The sequence below is a fragment of the Pavona decussata genome, unplaced genomic scaffold (assembly GCF_977016875.1).
Source record: "Pavona decussata unplaced genomic scaffold, jaPavDecu1.1 SCAFFOLD_143, whole genome shotgun sequence".
NCBI classification, from domain to species: Eukaryota; Metazoa; Cnidaria; class Anthozoa; order Scleractinia; family Agariciidae; genus Pavona; species Pavona decussata.
Window position 1 is genome coordinate 918,499 of NW_028145556.1, and position 23,265 is coordinate 941,763.

General features: G+C 38.9%; 2 protein-coding genes across 2 annotated transcripts; one reads left to right on the forward strand and one right to left on the reverse strand.

Annotated features, from left to right (window-relative positions):
* The first annotated feature begins 1,231 nt into the window (after positions 1-1,231).
* On the forward strand, positions 1,232-12,780 carry LOC146466485 (photoreceptor-specific nuclear receptor-like). The gene is made up of 4 exons (XM_085127303.1): positions 1,232-1,451; positions 1,911-2,192; positions 6,823-7,380; positions 11,013-12,780. Exons 1-4 carry the CDS (start codon positions 1,424-1,426, stop codon positions 11,252-11,254), a joined length of 1,110 nt encoding a protein of 369 aa, XP_084983429.1. The 5' UTR covers positions 1,232-1,423; the 3' UTR covers positions 11,255-12,780.
* A 146-nt stretch (positions 12,781-12,926) lies between these two features.
* Positions 12,927-22,183, reverse strand: LOC146466486 (alkaline phosphatase-like). Its single transcript, XM_085127301.1, has 8 exons — positions 22,054-22,183; positions 19,349-19,678; positions 17,845-18,090; positions 16,563-16,799; positions 15,897-16,037; positions 15,395-15,502; positions 14,219-14,500; positions 12,927-13,713 (listed from the first exon to the last, which is right to left on the reverse strand). The coding sequence occupies exons 1-8, from the start codon at positions 22,112-22,114 to the stop codon at positions 13,487-13,489; spliced, it is 1,632 nt and encodes a 543-aa protein (XP_084983427.1). The 5' UTR covers positions 22,115-22,183; the 3' UTR covers positions 12,927-13,486.
* Between the last annotated feature and the right edge of the window lie 1,082 nt (positions 22,184-23,265).

Sequence of the window (23,265 nt, forward strand, 5' to 3'; positions counted from 1 at the left end):
AGAAAAACTACCTTCAGTTCGAAATTGGGAAGACGTTGACATCCTACTAGGAAGAACATCAAGAAAATTGTGAAAATGATACACTGGTTGAACGGAAGTAAAAACGAATTTGTGTATTTTATGTGGCCAAACGCGTTAATTTTGCCGGTAACCATTGATTAAAAACGTCCCCTTCGTTGCACAAAACACGTATCGATATTTCCTTATCAATTATACATTTAAGTTGGTGATGGAAAAATATCCGTTTGGTGTTGACACAGAGCGCAAAATCGCGTAGTTTTATTATCCGCTCATGAAAATGTTCTTGTCGTGTGCGATGAAATGGGCGACAACTACAATGCAATTCAGTGGTTTTAAACATTTGTACTTTGCCACAAGATAAGCATAAGGCTAGAGTCTGTGTCTCCTTTATTAACATCACAGTTTATGTTGACAGGCGGAAGCGAGGTTTCCAAATCAACTCACAATTAAAACTATTCTTGTGACAACAGTGTGAAAAAAAATCACTTCTCTATTATTATTTAATCTTAACTTGACGCAGTTCGCAATGGCAGGTGCCTCAGACAATATGCCTAAGTCACCAAGCTTTGATTTGCTCAATATTTTGAACAACCGCAGAACTGCTAGGCTTATGAAAACGAGCTGAAGCTAAGGTGAAAGAAACCATTTCAATGCTGCGTAAACCATCACAATGCAATGGAAGCCCGATTCGTGCTGCACTCAAAGGGTTTTGTGGGGGGGCGCGCGTGCCACAAATTACCTATATTCACACTGAACGCACTAAACACATAATACGGACCGATAATTAAATTTCATGGTGTGATATGGGCCGTTTGTAAGAAAACAAGCAGTTTTGAATGCGGTGATACTGTAATTAAAGGAACACAATGGTATCTCGCCAAGAGCTTTGAGAAAAATACTCTTTACTGAAATATCGGCATCACCCAAACTAAAACAAATAAGTATGCTCCTGTAGACAAGAAGTTTTCAAATATGGACGGTATATCGGACTTATTTGGACAGCACGTGTCGAGCATATTATCTTCAAATTCTATATGCATAGAATCAACATTTCAAAGCAATGGATTCCTAATTGTTTTGATGGCGAATAAAAGTGTAAAAAAGCTGCGAAAACACTTTACCGCCCAAACAAAAGTCATTGATGAGCAGATTAAATTACAAAGATGTTACTGATCTGCATAGGCTTTCATTTAGGAACCCAGCTTTAATTAGCTTTACCAGCCAATCACGACGCGGTAGCATCACGTGACATTCATGGCAGCTGGGCTGGCCAAACTACAAGGTGCGCAGGCAATGTACAAGTCCAAAAGCCCCTTCAACGCGTGTAGAGACTATAAAACGCCAGAACGCCGAGAGAAGAATTCACAAATTTTCACGAGCCGTTTTTGCTCTTATTTTCGCCATGGACGTGGAACAGCAAACTGTAGTAGGTAAGACGATCAAAACTTCAAGCTGTTCTCATTCCTAAGGATTCTAAATGACAAGCTACGGAAGTTTTTCTGTGTAGTGAGTTTAAAAGTTTAGAGTTCTTAAAGGGTTTTACTTTTAATTAAAATCCCATTAGCTAGAAGACGATACCAAGGTGAAGCTATGTTTTCGCTTCAAAAATGTAGACTTTGCCTCTATTTTCCACTTTTTGTTGTCCGAACACTTAATTTTTCTGATCTTGGCCTGACGGGAGACTGCTTTTAATTCTGTCTTATTTCCAAATTCGCTGAGAAGAGAGGACGCAAATCTTTTGATTTTTCATAATCCCAAAATCACTTCTTCCTTCGTTCACGCTGAAGCGCATTTCTGAGAAAATTTAACACTTCGACACCCCACGTTCCAACAAATTTACGTAAGGAAAGGTTTTATGACTTTTTTATTTTGACTATTAAATTCTCCAGAAGACCGTGAAATGGATCGAGAAGCCTCATCGCCAAAGAAACTTGAAGCAGTTGAACGAAAGCCCGAAGTTCTTTGTAAAGTGTGCGGGGATATTTCGTCGGGTCGCCATTATGGAGTATATACGTGCGATGGTTGCAGTGGTTTTTTCATGCGAAGCGTGCGAAGAGACATGGTATATTCCTGCAAAGGCAACGGTAACTGTGTCGTCGATAAAAAGCGACGGAATCAATGTCAAGCTTGCCGCTTCCAAAAATGCCTCGATGTTAAGATGAACCGCTTTGGTAAGTGAGAAAGCCAGTCGCAAAGTTACTTTTCCGATCATCAACAGTGCATATACGCTTGCATCACGCCCCTCAAACCAGCTCGTTGGTAAAATAATTAAAACACGACCCAGATCATAAATTTTGTTTTCGTTTTTGTCACATATCCTAAAAGATGGGCTTAACCTAACATTGATAAATAATCGACGGACACAGCACATTGGGATCGGTTTTTGTCTTTAATTCTAAAACGCCGAGATAAAGGCCGAAAGAGGCGGAAATCGTTTAAAATATAACGCCCTGTTCATGCGAGCGACCTGTTTTCCCCTTTGGTATGAAAACTATTTATTTTTATCTCCTTTGCGAAAAATTAAATTTTAATTTGGTGACAGAATGTTTACTTGGGAGATCCAAAACGTTAAAATTGCAGAATTCTGTCGAAAAGTTCTGAAAGTCGACTTGTAAGGTTGTCTTTGGCTTCTACGGCTAATTTTAGGTAGGAATACTTGAAAGGGGGAAGAGCGACGTCAGAGTTTTATCAATTTTTACAATGTTTAGTATTTTGGAATTTTCTCTAATTTGACGACGTGATATGTATTTGGAAGATGGTATTTTGATACTCCAGTGGGGCCACATTGTCCCTTAAATACATTGAATTTCGAAGACAGCAATTAGTTCCAATTAATCTTTATAATAAAAAGGAAACGTCAAACTTTCGTCCCATTCTTCACCGACAACAAATCACTGTGTATTTTCGCAAGCTGCGGTCGAGGAACTTTCGCAATTAAACTTTATTTATTCCTAGACGAGGCCGCGCAGTGCGCTTAGAAATTAGAGTTTCCCGACAAAATGAGTAAATAAATGTGTCCTAATGAAAAGCTAGCACGATATCGCGGGAAGATTAGAAAAACAGTAAATTGTTCCAAGTGATAATCAGCGGCCATGCCAGAAAACAGCATATGTCGAGCTAATGAGTACAGGTGAAAAAAATCCTTTCAACTTCTTTACAAGAAAAACATTTGGCGGCAGCTTTGAGGAAGAGTTACATCTTGCGGAATGAAATTATATGGGCATTTTAGGAACATATGGTGGTTAAAAGATTGCGTTTGGCTTTTACAAGACGTGAAAACAATCTGGGTGTACCTCGATACCGGCTTTCCAAAGGTGATACGAGGATAACGAGCAAGGATATTCTCCTCCTTCATTAGATCAACTGTGCCGTGTTTTTCTTTTGAAAAGTAACTCGCCCTCATTCTTTGCCAAACAATAAACTAAGTTTTGAGCGATGAAACAAATGCATCTATTGTGTTTCTCTATACATTGTCCGCTGGATATTTTCTTCAAAACGGGGAAAGCCTTCTTAACTTCGCAGCTTTGAGCAGAAAAAAAAAAGATACTTGTTTGACGACACTGTCGCATAAAACGAAAGGAAATTACTTTTGCTAAGCTAGAGAGCCGGTGTTAACACGATTATGGTGTATTTGAAATATAGGCAATTTAGACGCTCTGGACACGCCGCTTGTTTTGAATAGATTAATATCGATAGTGATAGACTATTGTAATACTGGGGCCAGCAGTGTGATCTGGATGATAAAATAAACAAAAACGCGTGGCTTTCCTAAACAGTAGAACGCCTTTCTTAAAGAGCTATTCTCGCTTAAAAAGCTTAAAAACCCACAGTTACTTAAATTGAAATCCACCTTAAACCTGGAGTCTTCTCCATATAATTTTTACTTTTATGAATGTGTTGTTTTCTGGAAAACAAAGTGTTTCAGAAAGGTGAATATTTATTAAAAGTGCTAGTTAGAACCTAGTTTAAGACATATCTTTTGTTGTGCCTCTACGGTTGTTGTAAACAATGGTTTTTCATTTTCTTCTCGGTTCTTTTCCATTGTCTTGAATCAGACATTACAATTTAACTCTATTATAAACAGGTTGTTGTGTAATATGATCCACCCGAGCTGAACTTTATTTTTCAATCGCAGACTTATTCTTACACAAAATCCCTGGTTTCGCGCCGTAAAGTTGTTTCAACAACCTTCAAAGCGTACGGCGCAAATACGTTAGGGAATCTAGTTAGAAGATGAGTTTGCCATGACCGCTAAATGCTATAATATTTTTTCTCATAAGGATAAATTTCAGTGATTTAAAACACGCGGGAGGTAGATCCGCTGGGAGTATCAAAAGCCGCAGTTAATTTGCAAGAAAAAATTAGTGTTATCAGCAAATTTTCCAAGTTAACTCAAACATTTTATGAACCTTCGATGAGTTATTTACAGCACAATGGCAGATTAAAAATCTAAATGAAGATGCTTCTCCTACTTTATTCATAATAATCTACTCGAAGCCTGCCTTTGAGAGAGAAGGAAAAAAAGATTTCTACCAATATTAAGACGAAGTTAACAAATACCCCAGCAATATAAAGATAACCGAAATAGGCATGTACTTGTAGTTGTAAAGGCAGCAAGCTAATTAACAAACAAATGATACCCCCCAAAAATAATCCGTGAATTCATTATACAACAAAGAATATTTTATTTAAAACAAGCAATACAAAAGTTAGTTTTTTCCTCTCGTAGAAAAAGGCATCTAGAGACAGAGTAAAAAAAAAAAAAAAAAAAGAACTTTGTGATGTTGAACACAGCTAGACCCTTGGCCAAAACGGGGGCGTTTTAAGTCAAATTCTATGTAACTGTGTGTTCTAAGTTTCGGGTCACTAAGCCGTACAAAGTAAACTAAGGAATGCGAGGTTTGTTCTTCTTTCTGTCCGTTTCTGTGGAAACCTGTTTTAGGATGAAATAGTTTCACACCTTAAAAAGCTCTTTATTAGATTCTTCAAAAGAAAACCATTTTCCTGAATAATGTTAACACGGAAGACTTAAGTGTCAGTTATATTGTTGTATTCAATACCACTGTGTTGAATATGACTGAGCTATACCTGCCTAGTACTTCGTTTCCTAGGTTTTAATTCTGGAAGCACAGGAACGCTCTTACATTGAGGGAATTTTACAATTGAAGTTTTTATAAACTTAAATCTATATTTCACGGTGCTCTGATCACACTTATCAAAATCAATGAAACTAAGTGAACTGATGGTGGCTCATTCGAGAATTAAAGTGAAGTTTACAGCTTTTTACGTGGCTAGCAAGACGTGCGGTGCAGCTGGCGGGGAGAGAAAATGTGTATTTTTTAAGTTTATTCGAAAGGAGCAAGTTGAACTGAACCTTTCCGAGTTTATACCAAGTAATTCCTCGTTGAGAAAAGAAAGTAATTCCTCAATGAGAAAAGAAAGACTCAAAGAACAGCTGTGAGTTTGAATAAAGAGATACGTTTCTTAATTCATTTTGTAATAAATTTTAATAGCTTTGTCTCTAAGCCGCTTTAGCAAGTCTTAGATATTTTGAACGGGTGACATCAGACAAAGATTTTTTTCCTTTCTTCTGTCTTCACAACCATCGATCGAAAGTCAGTTGAATCCACGCCGTGAATACACGCACAAATCATGATGCTATATAATTTATATTTAAATTTGTCGAGGAAGCCTTTCTCGGGCTCTGTTATCAGCACCGCATATTCAAGCGCCCTCTTCATAAATTATACATTTCACAACACCTCCAGACAATATTTTGTGCATGGTGGTATAACGAGGGTATTGATGCAGTACTCGCTTTATTGTGTTCTCAATGTTCTGAATAATTCAAAATTGGCAGTTTCGCATACCTTTAATAGCTCCGACATCAAACGTAAAAGCCTTTTTAGCCACAAAATGCATGGTTGTTTTCGTTTTCAAGAAGTAAACCTCAATGTGAGTCACATAACTCAAGCTCGATAATTTCCTGAAAACCTTTCGGAAGTATATAGATGTTCGTTTACAACCTGTATACTAATTAAGGACACAGGTTATTCAGTTCTATTCAGTTGATAAGAACTTATCACTTGAGTCAGTAAATGGTGTAGATCACGTCCGAAAAAATGTTCATGACACATTTTTCATTAGTTCAGTCAGTTTGTCAGTAAGACTTGAAATTTACAATTTGCTAACTGAAAATGAATATTACAGAAATACCGAGTGTTGTTGTTTTTTCTCCACACTTCAGTAGTGCTTACTGCCTTGAAGCGCATTTAGCAAATAAACAAACGATGGACTTTGCTTAAAGAAAAATCGGCCAATATAACTGCAAATGATAAATTATGTGAAATGAATTAAAAGCAACGAAACTACAGCTGTTACCCAGCAAAAAAAGTCGTTGTTGTAAGAGTATAATGCTTGTCTCTGGCAAGCCTCTTAAAGTTAGATTATCTTGTAAATTAAAATGTATCTTTAGTTCGCTTTTCGCCCGCTTATCGGCTAGATGACAGAGAAAACAGGACAGCGGGACTAAAAAAGATCGGTATAAGTCTAAAAAGGTTAACCTAGATAAATTTTGCTACTCTTTCGCCTAAACCGGGCTTCACGTTTAAAAGGCGATAAAGTGACATTTGAGTTTCAGTTGCCTATGATCAGATCTAAGCAACACTGAACGATTGAAGGTTGTGAGTTTCCTGTTTTGTTCATAAATGTTTTGTTTTTGTGGGTCAAGTTAAGGGTAGACTTTGAGAAAGTAGTATGGTCGAGAAGACATATTTATGTTTATTTTTATCACACTTCCAGCCGTTCAGCAAGAAAGACAGCCAAATTCAACTCGCCTTCTCAAACCGCCACTGGGAGACGAATACACCAGCAAAATTGTGAACAACGACTTTCTGACGAGCCTGATAGTGGCGGAACCTTGCCGGGAAGTCGTACATCGGTTCGGACATCAAGCCCCAGGGATTCCCTTCCCCACGCAACAAGAAATCGCCACCTCACTGTACTGTTCCACTCCCGACGCGATTTGTGAGTCGGCCGCGCGCCTACTGTTTATTTCTGTAAAATGGGCGAGGAACATTCCTTCGTTTGTAAACCTACCGTTCCGAGATCAAGTAATCCTGCTTGAAGAAGGTTGGAGGGAACTCTTCATCATGGGCGCTGTACAATGGAACATGCCTCTAGAAGTAGCACCGCTACTAGCTGCTGCTGGGATGCACGTGGATAACACTCCGGCAGAAAAGATAGTCGCTACCATGGCTGATATTCGAATGCTCCAGGAAATAAGCGCCCGATTTCGAAGCCTTCAAGTCGGCGAAGCGGAGTTTGCCTGCTTGAAAGCGGTAGTTCTCTTTAAGTCTGGTGAGTAACATCACACAGCGAAACATCATTACAAACACAATTTAGCTTCACTTCACTGCATTTCCAAGCAAAATACTCAAATTGGAAGTTAAATAAAGAAATGTGAAAGATTATTTTCAAAAACCATAAAAAAATAATCATGAAAGTGTGCTTACTGACATTCGCCCGGCCAAGGATGCATTTAAATATTAATTCTTCAACAGAATCGAAACTGAATCACATTAAATGATACAAGTCTTTGACCTTGCAGGAGCTCTTCACTCAAACATGTGGTTACTAAAACCCTGCTAGTTATTTCTTTTGAAAAAATTATCTATGTTTCAAGCTTCTAGTATGAATATTATATTGCCGGGATCAGCATGATTCGGTTCACTCCGTGGTGTATCAGAGTTGAAATGCAGCGTGGAGTGAACCACTACTGGCACAAAATGATACGTCGAATATCAGTGAGAGAGTTACAAATTGTCACTCTGGTCTTCATCGAAATATACTCAAAGACAAAACGTATCAAACTGCCGTATAAACCGCTTTTTGAAAAAGGTTTTAAAAGTGTTTTTCTTTTTTGTTTCAACACGTTTTTAATAAAGCCTAAACGATGAGCAAGTCAGAAGAACTGACTTTATTTGTCTTTCAACTCTAATCCTGTTTCGGTTGAATTGGCTGTTATTGCCCTTCACTCAGAGGTGGGCGTCGTAAGATTTTGGACTAACTGAGCTCTTAAAAAGCACTAATCATCCGAAATTAGAAGTCTTGTATTTTGAAAGTAAAATTTATTCTAGAATGAAGTAATCCATTTTGAACCGCTCGAGAGCACATGTAGTATCCTCGATTAAAACGCCTAGAATATTAGCGTGGCCTAATAAGCTCAAGGATGTTTTTTAGTCCTTTTTATTAACTGGTCGTATCCATAACCATATCATACCCAAATCAAAGCCACTTAATTCTCAGTAATTCACCTCCCACTTTGAGTCCACACATCTCCTCATTTATAATTAAAAGAACCATTTCTCTATGATTGAATTCCTTAATAAGACTGTACGCTTCGGTTATTGAAATATGCCTAATTACGCCGATTCTAAGTTTCACATATTAACTTTAATTAAATATGAAACTTATACTCTTTCATTTTAATGACCTCACAGAAACCTCGTACAAGTTATTATCTTCGCTATGTAATTTCATTTTACAGTAAAAAGTCGGCGTGTCTGAGAGCTTCGTTCAGATTTGTTTGCTACCAAGCTTTAATATTTATAGTTTTCCATGGAGAAAACTCGAAACAAAGCACGTTTTGTAAGAAAAGTGAAAACATGAAGTTTGTTTTATTTGTCAAAGAGTTTAGAGTTTTGTTATCCCTCTGTCGGAGTTCGCACTTTCTTCAAAGAACTTCAAGTTGACGTTGGTTTGATGAATGTAGAGATTACCCAAAACCTTCCTAATGGATGATACCACAAACAGATAAATTGCTACTCGAATGGAGAGCTCAAAGATTGCCATCTAAAACTACAGCCGAATATTAACCGGTCTTGTTAAGAGTTGGTGTGCATGTTTACACTACAACAGTTGTACAAAAACCATTGTTTCGATCTGAGAAAAACTTCGAAGAATCTGCTTTGTAGGTGCTAAACTTTACAAGTTCAAGCTGAGTTTCTCTCTTCTGAAATTAAAGAATGAATATAAAATAAATGAGGCATTAACCAAACTTAGTGTTGTAGAACTCGATTACTTCATCTCAACACGAAGCCTAAATTATAAATAGATTCAATTTATAGTTTGAATTTTTATTCAAGAAAGACATGACAAAAAGATGTGAACAAAAAAGCAAAAACATGATTTCCTGGTTCCAAGCTTCAAGAATGTCAGCTCTATTACAAAAATCCTTGTAGTAATCCCCAAGCGAACGCAGCGTTGTTATATTTTCTTTTCTCCATATTTATAGAAAACAGCGTGTCGGATATTTTCACTCTGTGGTTTTTGGTAACAGGTGTTTTTGTTATGAAAAATAATTCAATAAAAATCCCCCCAGATCATTTTACCACCCGCCATGTATCGAAGGTCATGTCATATTCAATAATATATCCAATTTACTGCTATACTGACCTAACTTTCCGAGCTCAGTGGAACGAGGAAAGTCACGCCACTTTCGTATTCTTGTTTTTACTGGAAAGAACTTAAAGTTTGATGAAATAAAGAAAAGAGTATAAAACGAAACGAAAAATAATGTTATTTAATTCATGGAAAGCTTATAAGGCCGGTTAAGGGGCAAAACCCTTAAGAATACAAAGATAACTTTCTTAAGAGGAAGTATTGAGTTTTCTACCAGAAATTTACATTATTCCATGAGCAATGAATTCCGTTGAGCCAAACAATAATTCCAACACCATAGTTTAAGGACAATTTACAACGGAGCGTGTGGCATCGGGGAATATATCACTTTGTCGCTCACTGATAACCAGAAATAAAAAAAGACCTGTATATTCATGTATTTCATGCATGATTTGTTAGATTACTTATAGATCGTTTACGTCGGGTTTAATAAATCAGTGTTTATTTTTCTTCAAAAATATTTATACGTGGATAGTTCCAATTGATGATTCTTGCATCAAAAAGAAAAATTATTACTTTTATTAGAATTGAAAACATAAAAATTATATGGTAGATTTAATTCTGGATGATGAAAGTCTCTCTGAATAGCGAACACACCCCAAATGTAGTAATCCAAATAAACCAGATTTTTTCAAAAGTCAATACAGCAAATAAGATTAAAAGGGCGGAATGTTTGATGTTTAGATTCAAATTTTATTTGTAAAATACACAGTAAATAAATGCAAGCATCTGTCAGTTTAAAACCACAAACCAACTAGTTATGCAGGTAAAACACCGCTAAAATCGTTTTTCCAATCTCAGCCTCAAAGCTATATTACTTTTAGTATTTAGGGTGCGATCGATTGCTCCTATTCCGGAATAGGAATACGTACAATGATGACAAGAAATCCCTTATGGAAGGCTTTTGAGTTACTTGAGTACAAAATCGCCCTTAAATTATCAGGTGTAAGCGAACGTTTGCGGAAATGTCTTCCCAAATTTACTTCAAAAGAGAAATCTAACAGCTATTTCGCTTATCCTTATTTCAGAATACGGTCAATCGAACGCGACCTCAGTAATGCCCCCAAATGTCGCAAAAACGTAATTACATCAATCTGCCCAACGACAAGGAACACGAACAACGCGAATAACAAATCAGAATTCGACGCAAAAACGTGCAACAGGTTCTAAGCGCGGAAAGCTTGCAAGCGCTGGTGCCAGGCGCGGGAAAAATGCAACCGATGCCAAGCAAGAGAAAGCATACAACTAATGTCAAGTGCGGGAAAAAACGTGTTTTTCCAAGTCATGAGTTATTCCTTGGTCTTGCTCCGATATGCTGAACTAAACAAAAGCGCGGAATGTTTGTCATGTTCTCATAGGCTAGTCAGCATTGACTTAAGATGAGTTTGTCGAACGTGTTTGTTTGTTGACTTAATTTTAAGTCAAGTCTCTCATAGTCTTGACTCAAGACATTTACGCACGCATTAAACACAGTGCGGGCATTTCAAGGCTAACTGACCTAATTTCTTTTCTTTTTTCCAAACTATCAGAGCTCAGAGGATTGCGAGATCCACAGCAAGTGGAATGTTACCAAGATCAAGCACAGATCATGTTGGGTGATTACATCAGAAGGCATTTTCCTGGTCAGCAAGTCCGGTTTGGAAAACTGCTGTTAATGCTACCATCTCTAAGAATGGTGAACCCTAAAACTATCGAAGAACTGTTTTTTCGTCAGACTATTGGCAGCGTGGCGATTGAAAGTCTGCTCTGCGACATGTTTAAGTCTAGTTGAGCCCGCCTTGAACGTTTCTACCGATACGCATCTCTGAGAAAAGGCTAAAAGATAGGCTGGCCTGCAGCTGAGAAACCGTTGATTTGACTGAACTCAGTGAATGATAGCGGGGTGAAAAATTTTGATAACTGTTGGCGGAGCTCGTAACATTTTGCTTGAATGTGTTTGCTAAGAATTGACTGCTTCTATTTACACAATCCTAGTTGAATAGGATGACGATGATTTGTTAACAGCGAAACACTTGTAAATAAAGAACAGGGCTATAAAAAAAATTGGACTTTCCCTCAGGGTACCCTATAAAATCTACCAAAATTCAGACTTTAGACGGTTTCAACTCCAAATTGACGAACAAAGTGTAACAAAGCACTGCTCTGTAACTTTCATTTGAACGGTCACAGTTAAGGATTTTGTCCAAAGACTCAAAAATTGGGACCACCTTGTATAGTATAATAAACAGTACCATTGTAGGAAGTTAACTTTCGTCTGAATGGTTACATCTGAGGAATTACTCTACAGATTCTATAGGTTTGTATTCTCGGATTCTGAGGTTGTACAGCTTAATAAACTGCATAGCACAAAAAAATGGTAAATTGCCTTGTGATTTCAACATAAGAGAGATTTAGAATCGAGTTTACGGCATACGGTAAACGTGAGATTCGCGTTTAAGTTTTTTTGAAAAAATGAGCGCATAGATGAGAATAGCCGAAAATAATTCTGATCTTTGAAGCTAACGCAAAACTACTCGATTTTACTAAGAAACTGAAAACAGCGAGCGTCAAACATAGGATTTTAAAACATGTTCAGGTGGTCATTTCTGCTAGATCTCATCCCTTTATCATTATGTACAACTCTTTATTGTATTAGGAAAGGCGCAAGGTTGCTCTTGTAAGTATAAGACGAAAGTTATAACAAACCAATTTGTATGTTATACTTTCCACGGGGTTATTCATTAAAACAAGTAATTGTGGCTAACATGTGCATGCAGCAACGATAACGACATGGGCTGTTTGGACGTGCAAAAGATTCCCGTCATGTTTTGTTTAACCAGCGGTCACAGACAATAGTCCTCAAGGTTTTCTGCCCAACTTGCACGAAGAAAATTAAATCAAACTAACTTCAGCCGTTTGCTCAGAAATTTCGTAGTTATGTTGAATATTGGCACCCCCGGTTCACCATCCTTAAAACGGCCGACATGATTTTAACACCCTGAGGTTCAGTTTGTGTTTACTGGCTCATCTGAATTAAGGAATCAGGCTCCTAGCTCAACATCGCCATTTTTGAACGCCTTCTACGTAGCCTTTTTTATTCCAACTAGCAATTGGATAACAACAAATGGATAACAATTGTATGCTTAGTGACCTGGCCCTCGAGTGGAGGCTAGGCTCTAGTTGACTTTGTTCTGCTGCATATCTCATTGTTTTTCATATGCTGGAAATCATGTTGTTCTTACCCTAACTAGTTGTATTTACATATCAATCAAAAGCACCGAGGTCAATTTATAAGAGTCATTAAACTGGTAGCACATTGAAGCCTCATTTGTCCTTCTCGATTTGAAAATGTGTACAAAACTTCACGTGGTTTGGCCAGTTGAAAATCATTTACTTACTCCGCCCCAGCTGTCATTGTTCATTCATTTTTTAAAAGCGTAGACACAGAGAAAGACAGACAGACAGACAGACACACTTTTCTTTAATCAGTACACGTTAATTAAAATCAGCCTAGCTGGTAGGGTCGTGTAAGCTAAAAAGAATACAAATGAAATATAAAAAAATGCATGATTTTACGAAGTTGAGGCTGACTACTACAATGTTATATAATAAGCTTGAAACTTGGTATTGAAATACAATTTACTATTAAAATGTTTTGCTTAAAGCAAGTTAATAATGCTCACACAGACTGAAACAGAACCAAAGTTTACCTGAAATTTATTAGTACACGTTAGTCATCGACAAGACCGATTAAATTTTTGGTTCATTAGCATTTCTACCTACCAGCTACAGTAAATGAAGTTTGACAAAAGACTCTTCATGATGAATTTAATAAAAGTCGCCTCACTGTGTGAGCATAAGCACTCAAAGTCAAGCTGATTGAACGGTTGTCAATCAGTAACACTTCACAGACAGACATACATTACAGTTCTTCAAATCTCAGAAAATACGATGCTACAAAAAAGAGAGCTACGTCACTGAATGAGTTCTGAAGTTCTAATAATTCTGAACATGAAGTACAGGACTAAAAATACCACAAAGCTGCGATAAGTAATAACACATACAGCGAGGGAACAGTCAACGTGGTGGTTCCACTCTTGCTGTGAGGCTTGCCTCCTCTGGTCACGTGTTTCTCACATGATTTCTGCTTGCTCTCACTCAAGCACAAGGCGTAATCCATCACGTGAAACACATACTGTTGCTCCACCACACCATGGAACAAATAGGCTCCAGGACCGTCTGCGAATACCCCTGTGGAAGATTTAAGAACATTTTGATTGTTAGTCTATAGAAAACGAACTTGAAATTTCGCCAAGAGAAAATGAAACAAGCGTGAAGAAAAAATCTCCAATACGTGGTATTATATAGCTAAAAACTAGACTGGCACACAAACAGTGGCTTAAATTCGTACTGGCCGATTGACAAAATCGACGAGATATCACCTCTCTTTCTACCGACTTTTCAACAGAAGTAGCGGTGTTTATGCGCGGGCTCGTATGCTTCAATGATTAACCAAACATTTCTGGGAGTAACAGCGCGTTGTTACCATTTACGCCTCAAAGCCGATCGGAATCTAATTTCTCCTTACATATCACAGCTTGATCAAACATACAGCTCATGAGAATCAAGAAATGAACACTAATAATAAAATGTCTTAACCAGTAGTGTGACAAATGTATGAGGAAAAGTGAGGAGAAAATGCATGTCGTAATTGGGGTTAAAGTGTTAAAGTGTTTAAGGTAGTCAACATTCTTACCAACATCCTCAGATGAATGAGTTTCAGATTTAAGTAAAACAGTCGCCTGCTGTAAATAACCTTTGTCAGCGGTATCCACATTGCGCAGGTCTGGTCTAGACCCGTTCAGTCCGCCTGGTCCGTTCATATAACCCAGAGTAGTGTATGTCTTGTTCTCGGTGTCCACGGCCGCCTCATTGCCTACCTTCCTAACCAAACCAAACACAGGGTTCCCACGCTTGGGGTATCCACCGATTGTGAAGACATGAGAGTGGTCAGCGGTCACGGTTATCAGCGTTTCGTCTGAGGAACGAAGAACCGCAATCGGAGATTGATACGTAATTTAAAAATAATAATTAAAAAAACCCCACATGTTTCGTCTAACTGGTAGGTGTGAACAGCCCCATGTTTGGATTCCGATATGCTATGCCTTTTAAGTATGGTTTTGTGCATGCGTTTCAATGTTAAGATGGTTTATCCATCTACATTCAGTTGACTTTGCGAGACAGGAATTCGATGCTTTGCCTTCTTTCTCCCTGAGGCACGTGATGTGGCAACGCGTGATTCGGGGGGTGGGCAGGTTCAAAGTAGGAAACTTGATAGGGCATGGGTTTTGTTGCATTTTATTTGACCTGGCTCTGTTACTGGTTTCATATAGAACTGCTATACCGTGCTCACGAGGTCCAATAAGAACGAAACAGCTGTCCACGGTTGCAGCCCTGTTTTGTCGGTTTCTGTCGGGTTGTTGTCTCGCAAAGTCAACGTTTTCACGTAGTATCAGCCTTGCAGTTTGTGTTACAGTTTATTTTTGGCTGATTAGGTCTCTTGTAGATCCTACGTCAACTAGCAGCATTATCACCCGCGGTCCTTTACAGTTTTCACGTCTAATTATATTGCTAGTCAGAAATCCCATTCAAGCAACCATTGTATTATTTGTTAATTTGGATACCGATCAAATTAACTATTAATTTGGATACCGATCCAAATTAACTATTAATTTGGATACCGAAGATATTTTGAAATAATATATTCCTGACAAAATCAGCATTATTTTTTACTCTTAAATAATATACAATATAATTAATAGGTAATTTGACAGTCCTCGGAATTTTTCTCGTCCAATTATTTCCAAATTGGACAGCATGTAGTCCTATTACATATACTAATTGCTAACCTGGAATAGGTCGAAATGTTTACCTTTCTTTACCATTTGCAGCGCGCTGGCAACCGCTTTATTCATAGCAACTGCATCAGTTAGAGCTTTCACAGCCTTTCCAATATGGTGTCCATGATCAATACGCCCCGCTGGAATTAAAAAGAAAAGCACAGAGAATTAAAACAGAGACGGTTAGAGGGGGGGAGAGGGGCAGGAGCAGATTTTATCAACATATTGTTCCCTCTGTACTCAACTTTTCAACATATTGTTTCTCAACAGATTTAATTTTCTCATTTTTTTAAAATATTACCCCACTTGTTTGGAGTATCTCGTTTCTCGAATTCGTCACGTGTTCGAACTCTGTTCACGAGCCCGTAACCATGGACTCCTGACACCATACCACCACCAAACAATTCAGTGTTACCTGGTGCAGCTAATGAGACCCCTCCGTGGGAAATTGCCAATTGAGACGTAAACAATTTTTCACAAATAATAGAAACCGGTATCCTGATGGTAAGACTATTAGCGCGAAACTAAACAAACCTTCAACTAACAGAAAGTAACCCTTGGGATTCTTCTGCAGTATTTTGATGGCTTTCTTAGTCATCTCTTCAATCGACGGTTCACCAGCCTTGTCAGCAGCACGATCCACTTCGTACTGCATGTTAGAGTACTCAAAGAGTCCTGCAGAAGAAAGACCAGGTTTATAGCAGTGAATAAATCTTCAAACTCGACCGGCTCAGAGTCGGACAACACTTATCAACGGTACGAAAGATGTATTTTAAGACAAATCACAGGTAAGGGACAAGAAAAAAAAAATGAATCCCCCTGACAGGAAAAGAACCGATGACCTTGCGCATGCTGATTAGATGTTCTAACCGCTGAGCCACTAAGGGAATAGAAGAGAGCTACGTCATTTGCTCGATTATATGTGACATGCGTCCTTCACACTTCCAGGATCGCCTGTGTGGTGATAAAGTGAGAGAGAAGACAATCACGTTTTCTTTATGAATGTTAACAGTTGTTCTTGCAGCTTTCTTAATAGTTCCCAACCCTTCATTGTAATCAATCTTCTATTTATACCAACGGTACCCTCCTGCGGCATCTCAAAAAATTCGTTGTTGTTCGCAAGGGCTGCCTTACTTGACTTTAATTCCAGTTCCATGAAATCACCTAAAACTATCAAACCAAGGATGTTTCTCGACATACCTATCACGTGATCAACCTTCTCCACATCAATCTTGTCAAACTGAGTTTTGTTCCACACGTACTCCGAGTTAGAATGTTCGTCAAGCCATTCTTGAATCAAGTTCCTTCCATCCAGTCTCTCTCCTTTCTTATCCGGGTACTCAGGGTCCGTTTGAGTTTTGTGCATGAATTTTCCACGACCCCCCGCGAACACGACCTCCATTCCATTATCGTACGGGAAATCAACTAGCTGCAAAGCTGTAAAATACAAGGAGAGAAAAAAACAAAGCCTCTCAGTTTACTCCTCTTGTCAGAAATGAAATTCTTGGTTTACGTTTAATGCTTAGTCTGTTTTGAAGAAGCAGCTGTTTCCTGTGGTTACCAGCTGTATAGTAACAAAAATGCCTAAATTTTCTATATCTATGTACTTTGCGCAGACTTTTAGACAGCAAAGGGACGATATGAAGTGAATTTAAAAAACGAGGAACAATCTGCAAACAATAAGGACTATTTTTTAACTTGAAAGAGTCGGGCGAGTTCGGGTTTGTTTTAACTGAGAGCAAATGTATCAAAAATCATGTGTGATATATGTGAACATCGTTGTTACTTATGTGCGCACCGTAAACTCGAAGCTACCAGAATAAGGTTTTCTGTTTGCAGCAAATATGATATTTATATATTCGCTCTCATAAACAAGTAATGCTCCGCAGGTTTATCTAAACCCCACAAACGGTCCACCTCCTAGTTGGTTTGATATCTCAATTGATAGAGGGCTAGCTCGCAAGGACCATGGGTTCAAATTTCAGTCAAATCTGAAGAGCAAATAATGTAAAAAAAAGAGCAAGGCTGATTTCACGGTCAGGGAAGTATATTTCCAATATTTCGAAAGGCACGGCCTTTCTTCTTCGGGGTTTGTTTGAGGTTGACCCTGTGGCAAGATACGTTAAACAGTTACAATGGATACCTGAAAAACATAGGCTAAAGTTACATAAACAAAAACGTTACAATGTGAAGAGAGCTTTTTCAGGCTTTCTTAATTATCACATAGGCTTATGTTGAGTAACTAATTTCGATAGTCTTTCTCCTATTAAAGTTCTCACCTGAGTTAGAATCCATTTCTACTCAGATGATTAATAGCCAAACACGCTCATTCCCCATTACAGTCGTCTGGTGGAAGTGAGGGATTTCGGGATCGTTTAGGTCCACTCGAAGACCTTTCCCTTCAGTTTAAGCACAGTTATTGTTGGGGTAGGTTGGGATGAACTTGATTTCTAGTGAACAATAATTAGATCAGTGTAATTACCAGCATCTTTGCACTTGGATGCATCATCCTTTGCTTTGCTGGTTTTATCCGCGTCACTCTCCCAGTTTCGGTCGGCCAAGTGCGCGTATGCACTCGCGGGAGTCGCGTGGGTGACGCGCGTGGTGGTTACGATTCCCGTTGACATTCCAGCTTTCTCAGCAAGCGCGAGGATAGACACCACCTTTCTTTGTTCCGTTAAGGAAGCGCAGTATCCCCTTTGAACATTTTCGTCGACACCAAGGATCCCTTGAAAATTATAAGACAAATAAGAAACAAATAAATGGAACCCTTTTGGCAAGTACTCCTATACATTCTCTTTGAAACAGCTGTGAAGGGACATTTAATAAGGCTTACAATCGCGAAGGGAAGGAATATACTTTAAATTACGGAGGAGGTTTAAGGGATTAATTTATGATGGTGGCTACCTTGCGAAGCTGATGGCTTTGTTAATGCAAAGGCAAAGTCTTAGCGACCGCAAAAATAATGATTTGGTGGAGAAGAGCAAACACGAAGCTCGACGGGCCTGCAGATTTTCCTTGCAGGTCCAACGTCAAATCAGTTTGCTATGTTCCATCATGGTCAAATGTCTGCTCATCCATCATCATAAGGTGAATCTAATCTTCACCACAGTCACAACGCGATCAAATAGGAGAGCATGCGCAATTGCTCCAATTCCAGTCGCTGGCCGTGAAAATTTCCCAAGGAACAAATCAAAGCAACTTTTGTGATAACCTGGGATCATGAACGGAAAACGTTTCGAGTAAGCGACAAAAAAAAAAAAAAACCGCAAAGAAATAAGAAAATTCCTTTAAAGGTTAGGTCTAGAAGCTTGTAAGTTTTCAGTTTTGAGTAAGAGAGTTTATTGTACAATTTTTACCATCATTCACAGCACTATCAGTGTGTATTATTGTGTTTTCGAGGTGACCTGTTTATATAAGTTCGATGAGTTTCTTGAGATCTCATCGCTATATTATTTTTGCTACTTTTGTAATACGTTAATCTGTCTTATGGTTTTATGGCAAATAAAAGAAAGAAATGAATGAATAAATGAATGAACGAACGAACGAACGAACGAACGAATGAATGAATGAATGAATGAATGAATGAATGAATGAATGAATGAATGAATGAATGAATGAATGAATGAATGAATTTCAGTTACTTAAAAGGGTTCAAGCCTAAAAGCGAAGGCAGAAGTAGTGGAGGCTGGTCGGTGCAGTTTACTTTTTGAATAGCGACCTCTTCAAATGGTTCTAATTTGACGCATGCTCAGATGTTTCAACGCGGTGAACCGGCTACGCAGGCTACCATTCTTGTCCCCATACCCAACGCGGGGTTTTAGTCAACCGCTGATCAAAATATCGTTGGAACTTGGAACAAGGATGCGCAGGTTACATGAAAAGCGCTTGGAAAAAACTAATATTGAGCTTGTAAGCCGCGGGATAAGGGATATTTTTGAACGATTTTTGGATTCTCGGGATCACATGAAATAAACATAACTTACCATTATTTGTTTTAATTCCGTTCAGGAATGCTGTCGAGGTGCTTGCAGAGTCTGTTCCCTGCCGGTCAACAGCGTAGATTTTAGCCAGAGCTGACCATGGAAACACCTCCCAACTCAAAACGTTTTCCTCCCCCTTCTTTCCTTTCTGCTGTCCATCAAGAAACCGTGTGGCAGTGATGGTGGTGATCCCCATTCCATCGCCCAGAAACAAAATGGCGCTTTTGGCGGTGTTGAGGTTTGGTTTAACCTTGAGGTTGTCCTCAACAAGCTTGACACCTTCTTTATACCATGAATTATCGTCTTGATTGCGAAAAATGTCTCCTTTCACACCTAAGAGATAACGGACAGAAACAAAAAGATGAGTACACAGAGGCACCGAAGTGCTAACAGGGAGCGCGCGTTCCGCGTGAAACGCGAGCGCGCCTGTGTTTTGCTACAGAAATATCCAGCGAACAAGCTTTAGAACGCTTTCTAACGATCTTGCAGTTTGCGGTGAGTGAATCTTCGCCCCTTACGTCCGAATGAATTTAATTCTGAAAAACAAAACATAACACTGGCAGCCGGCTTCATCTTACTTCACCTTGCTAGGATAGTGCGTCAATTCGAATTATAGAGAGCATTTTTTCGGGAGTAGACGTTGCAATAATATATTTGGGCCATATCAAACGATTCAGATATTTTAAAGTTTGAACCTGGTTTTAACCGTTTTGGTTTAGAGTTTAAGAGGTTTGTTTGTTTCTTTTTCCATGGATGAGTAACAAAGCACTAAATGCCTGGCCTCTCAGGAAATAGCAATCTCGTATCGTCTTCCAAACCTACAGGCATATCATAGTCAATGGCCACATCAGTCTAAGCTGGGGAAAATTCAAAAACTTATAAAACAGTTAAACATATTTCAATCTCACTCTTGGGAATAACGTTTTTCCCGCTAAGCTTGTTCGACTGTTTGATTCGCTGTGCATGAACGTTTTCTTGCACTTCCCTCGTCTATGATTTTTTGTTTTGTTTTTGTAATTGACCACCCCTCCCCACCCCTTCAACAATAAAATGGTCTTTTCTCGGCTTGTGCCGAAAGCCCAAGAGACAAGTCTTTTCAGTTAATTGTCTTCAATTGTCTTTACTTTTGTTTACATTTCCTAAGTTCGCAATATGTAAACAAGGCAATAACTGCACAATAAATGGTTGTTCATAAATGTGCAAATTCGTAACATATGTGCAGTGAGGCATATAGTTGATCGCCTTTACTGCACAGACATAATGAACGATTTCTTCACGCATCATGAACAAAAAAAAGTATGTAAAGCCAAAGTTTTTACCGAAAGATGGTGAATACGCTGCCTCATTCTTGCTTGATTTCTTTTGAGCTGCCGACTTCAACTATATGCTGACCGAACTCAAGTTTCACGAACTTTCGCTAAGTGGTTTAGTTACTCATGTTGCTTTAACAGCTGATTCTTTCGTCTGATTGGCTAAGTAGTGACGAGAATATTTACTTGGTTTAACCTCTTTTACTTTGCATCTGGTTTTGTGTGGCCTAAACGGTACAGGTCTGCTGCGATTAAAATTGACTCAGTCACAGTTTTAAAACATAACTGAATTCGTTTTCATTTCCTAGAAATTCGTTTGACCTGAAAAGCCAGTCACCATTTCAAGATCGTAAGCAACACGTCTCAAAACCGACGCTAAATGAAATGTTTACTTGAAGTGTAAAGGCGTCCAATGTCACATCATGCGTGTCATTTCAAGAACTATCAGTGCAAAACCAAAGTCTTATCTTCCTACACTCTTGTTGAAATAAATTACCCTACCTTCTCATCCATTTCAATACTTCTTGGCTACTCCACATCCGAGGATCTCGAAATAAGTCAAATGAAGTCGGAAGTCCGAAATCCGAAGTCCGAAGTCCGAAGTTGGAAGTCGGAGTCGGTGTCGGAAGCCGGAAGTCGCTCTTGGCAACCGAACACTTTCTTAATTGCATCCAAAACTCAATAACTGCACTACTCGGCATGCGTACGTTTACCAATTTCTTACAATCATGATGAAGCGTCACCAACCCCCCCCCCCCTGGGGGGTACTCCTCGGAATTCTCTGTAGGGGTGTGCCGCCCGGTTCTCCAAATCCTGACGCTATTTCAGTCTTAAACATGCCATTTTCCACACCCGTTTTCAGACCTGGCCTCTAAATTTCATACCCGTTTTCAGACCTGGCTTGTAGCGTAATTAAGCTACGCATCAGTATACCGAACTTAAGAATTGGTAAAATTCACCCGATAATTAGCTCGAATAATTATTTTGGATACTTCTCTTTCTCTACTATTCATTTGGAGTTGAGAGGACAAATACGTTTATACGCTCTCGAGGTTCCCTTAAAAATCATACCTGTCTATAGCCGTTTTTGGACCAAAACGGCTCAAAAACCATACCCTTATACCCATACCCTTATATAGGGGGGGGGGGGGGTACTCCCAGGGACCAAACGGCTTCCTTTCCGTTTTCCCTTCAATCCTGTCTTGTAGCTTTTTCAGTTCCCGCGCTTCGCTTCCTAAATTCCGTTAATTTTGCAAACGAAATCTGACTTAATATTACTGACTACATCTCGCTTGCATAGTGCGCAAATATTATTTAACATCACATTATATGACATCATTCAACACTCTTAACTTGTGAGTCAATCAATCACACTCTGTCTACATGTATTCAACTTACCTCCAAACATGAAAGACAGCATAAACGAGCTAAACACAACAAGATCGACGAGCACAGCCATGCTTTGATGGTGCAGAGAACGCGTGAAATGCCTAATGTTGTGCCTTGACGAAAAAGACACAGACGCGGAAACTATGATGTATTTATGGGTTTTATATTGAACAGTGTAAAACTCCCGTTTTGATTGGTGTAACGGAATTTGTTGATTAGAGAAAAAGACACATGAATGGCGTTATTGAGTGGTCTGACCGTGGCACGTGATCAGAGTTTAAAGTCCAGGAAACATGGGTTTCGACTAAGCAAATTATAATATTACATTTATCTCAAATACAGTTGAATTACTCACAATGAAATAGTCTTTAGTCTTTTCTGGTCGTTTCTCCCCATTTACTTCTTGTAGAATAGCCCTGATTAACAAGTAACAACGTGCCTCTTGACTCAGAACAAATTTAGCCTGCATAACAAATTCGTCAGCATTCGTTAAAGTCTTGGTAACCGTGCGTCCTATTGAAATCCCAGGCGCGGGCGCTAAGCGCGCGAGCGTTAACTCATAATCCCCCCTGGAGAGGAACCAAACTCGATCAATCGTGCGAAGCTCGTAAGAAGAAACTATGCCCATCTCCATATAAGGAAGCAAAGGGTGCCCGCTCCTGGGGGTCTAAAAGGCCGATAGAAGTCTGGTAACGAAGAGGTGTCGGACAATGTTCGGGAGAGAGAAAACTGGAAACAAGAGTCGCTTCGAGTTCAAAATATGTGGTTACTTGGAAGCTGTTTCACCGGAATATTTCGTTGTTTGTTTTGAATACCTTGCCATGGAGCCACAAACTAACTTCATTCTAGGTTTGGAAAAAAAATACCATCGTTTAAAGTGCGTTTACTCCAGTTCAGCGCTTGAAAGAGGTTTTTTAAAGTGTTCGATTTGTTTTCTTCTGTATTATAGCAATTGTTGCATTATGCCATAAATATCTATATCTCTTTAAGGCCTAGGGCAAACGTCGAATCTAAGTCGCGTCGAATTTATTAAAAATAGGTTCGACAAAGAGTCGACTTAATTCCAGTGTGGTAGCAAACGTCGAACCTGCGTAGACCCTAATTCACAAGTTGCACTTCGTGAAACATAGGAATAAGCACGTGTCCCCGTGCTATTAGGGACCTTACGAAAACAACACGGCGACGGCGACGACAACGCCACACACACAAAAGGCTTAATGG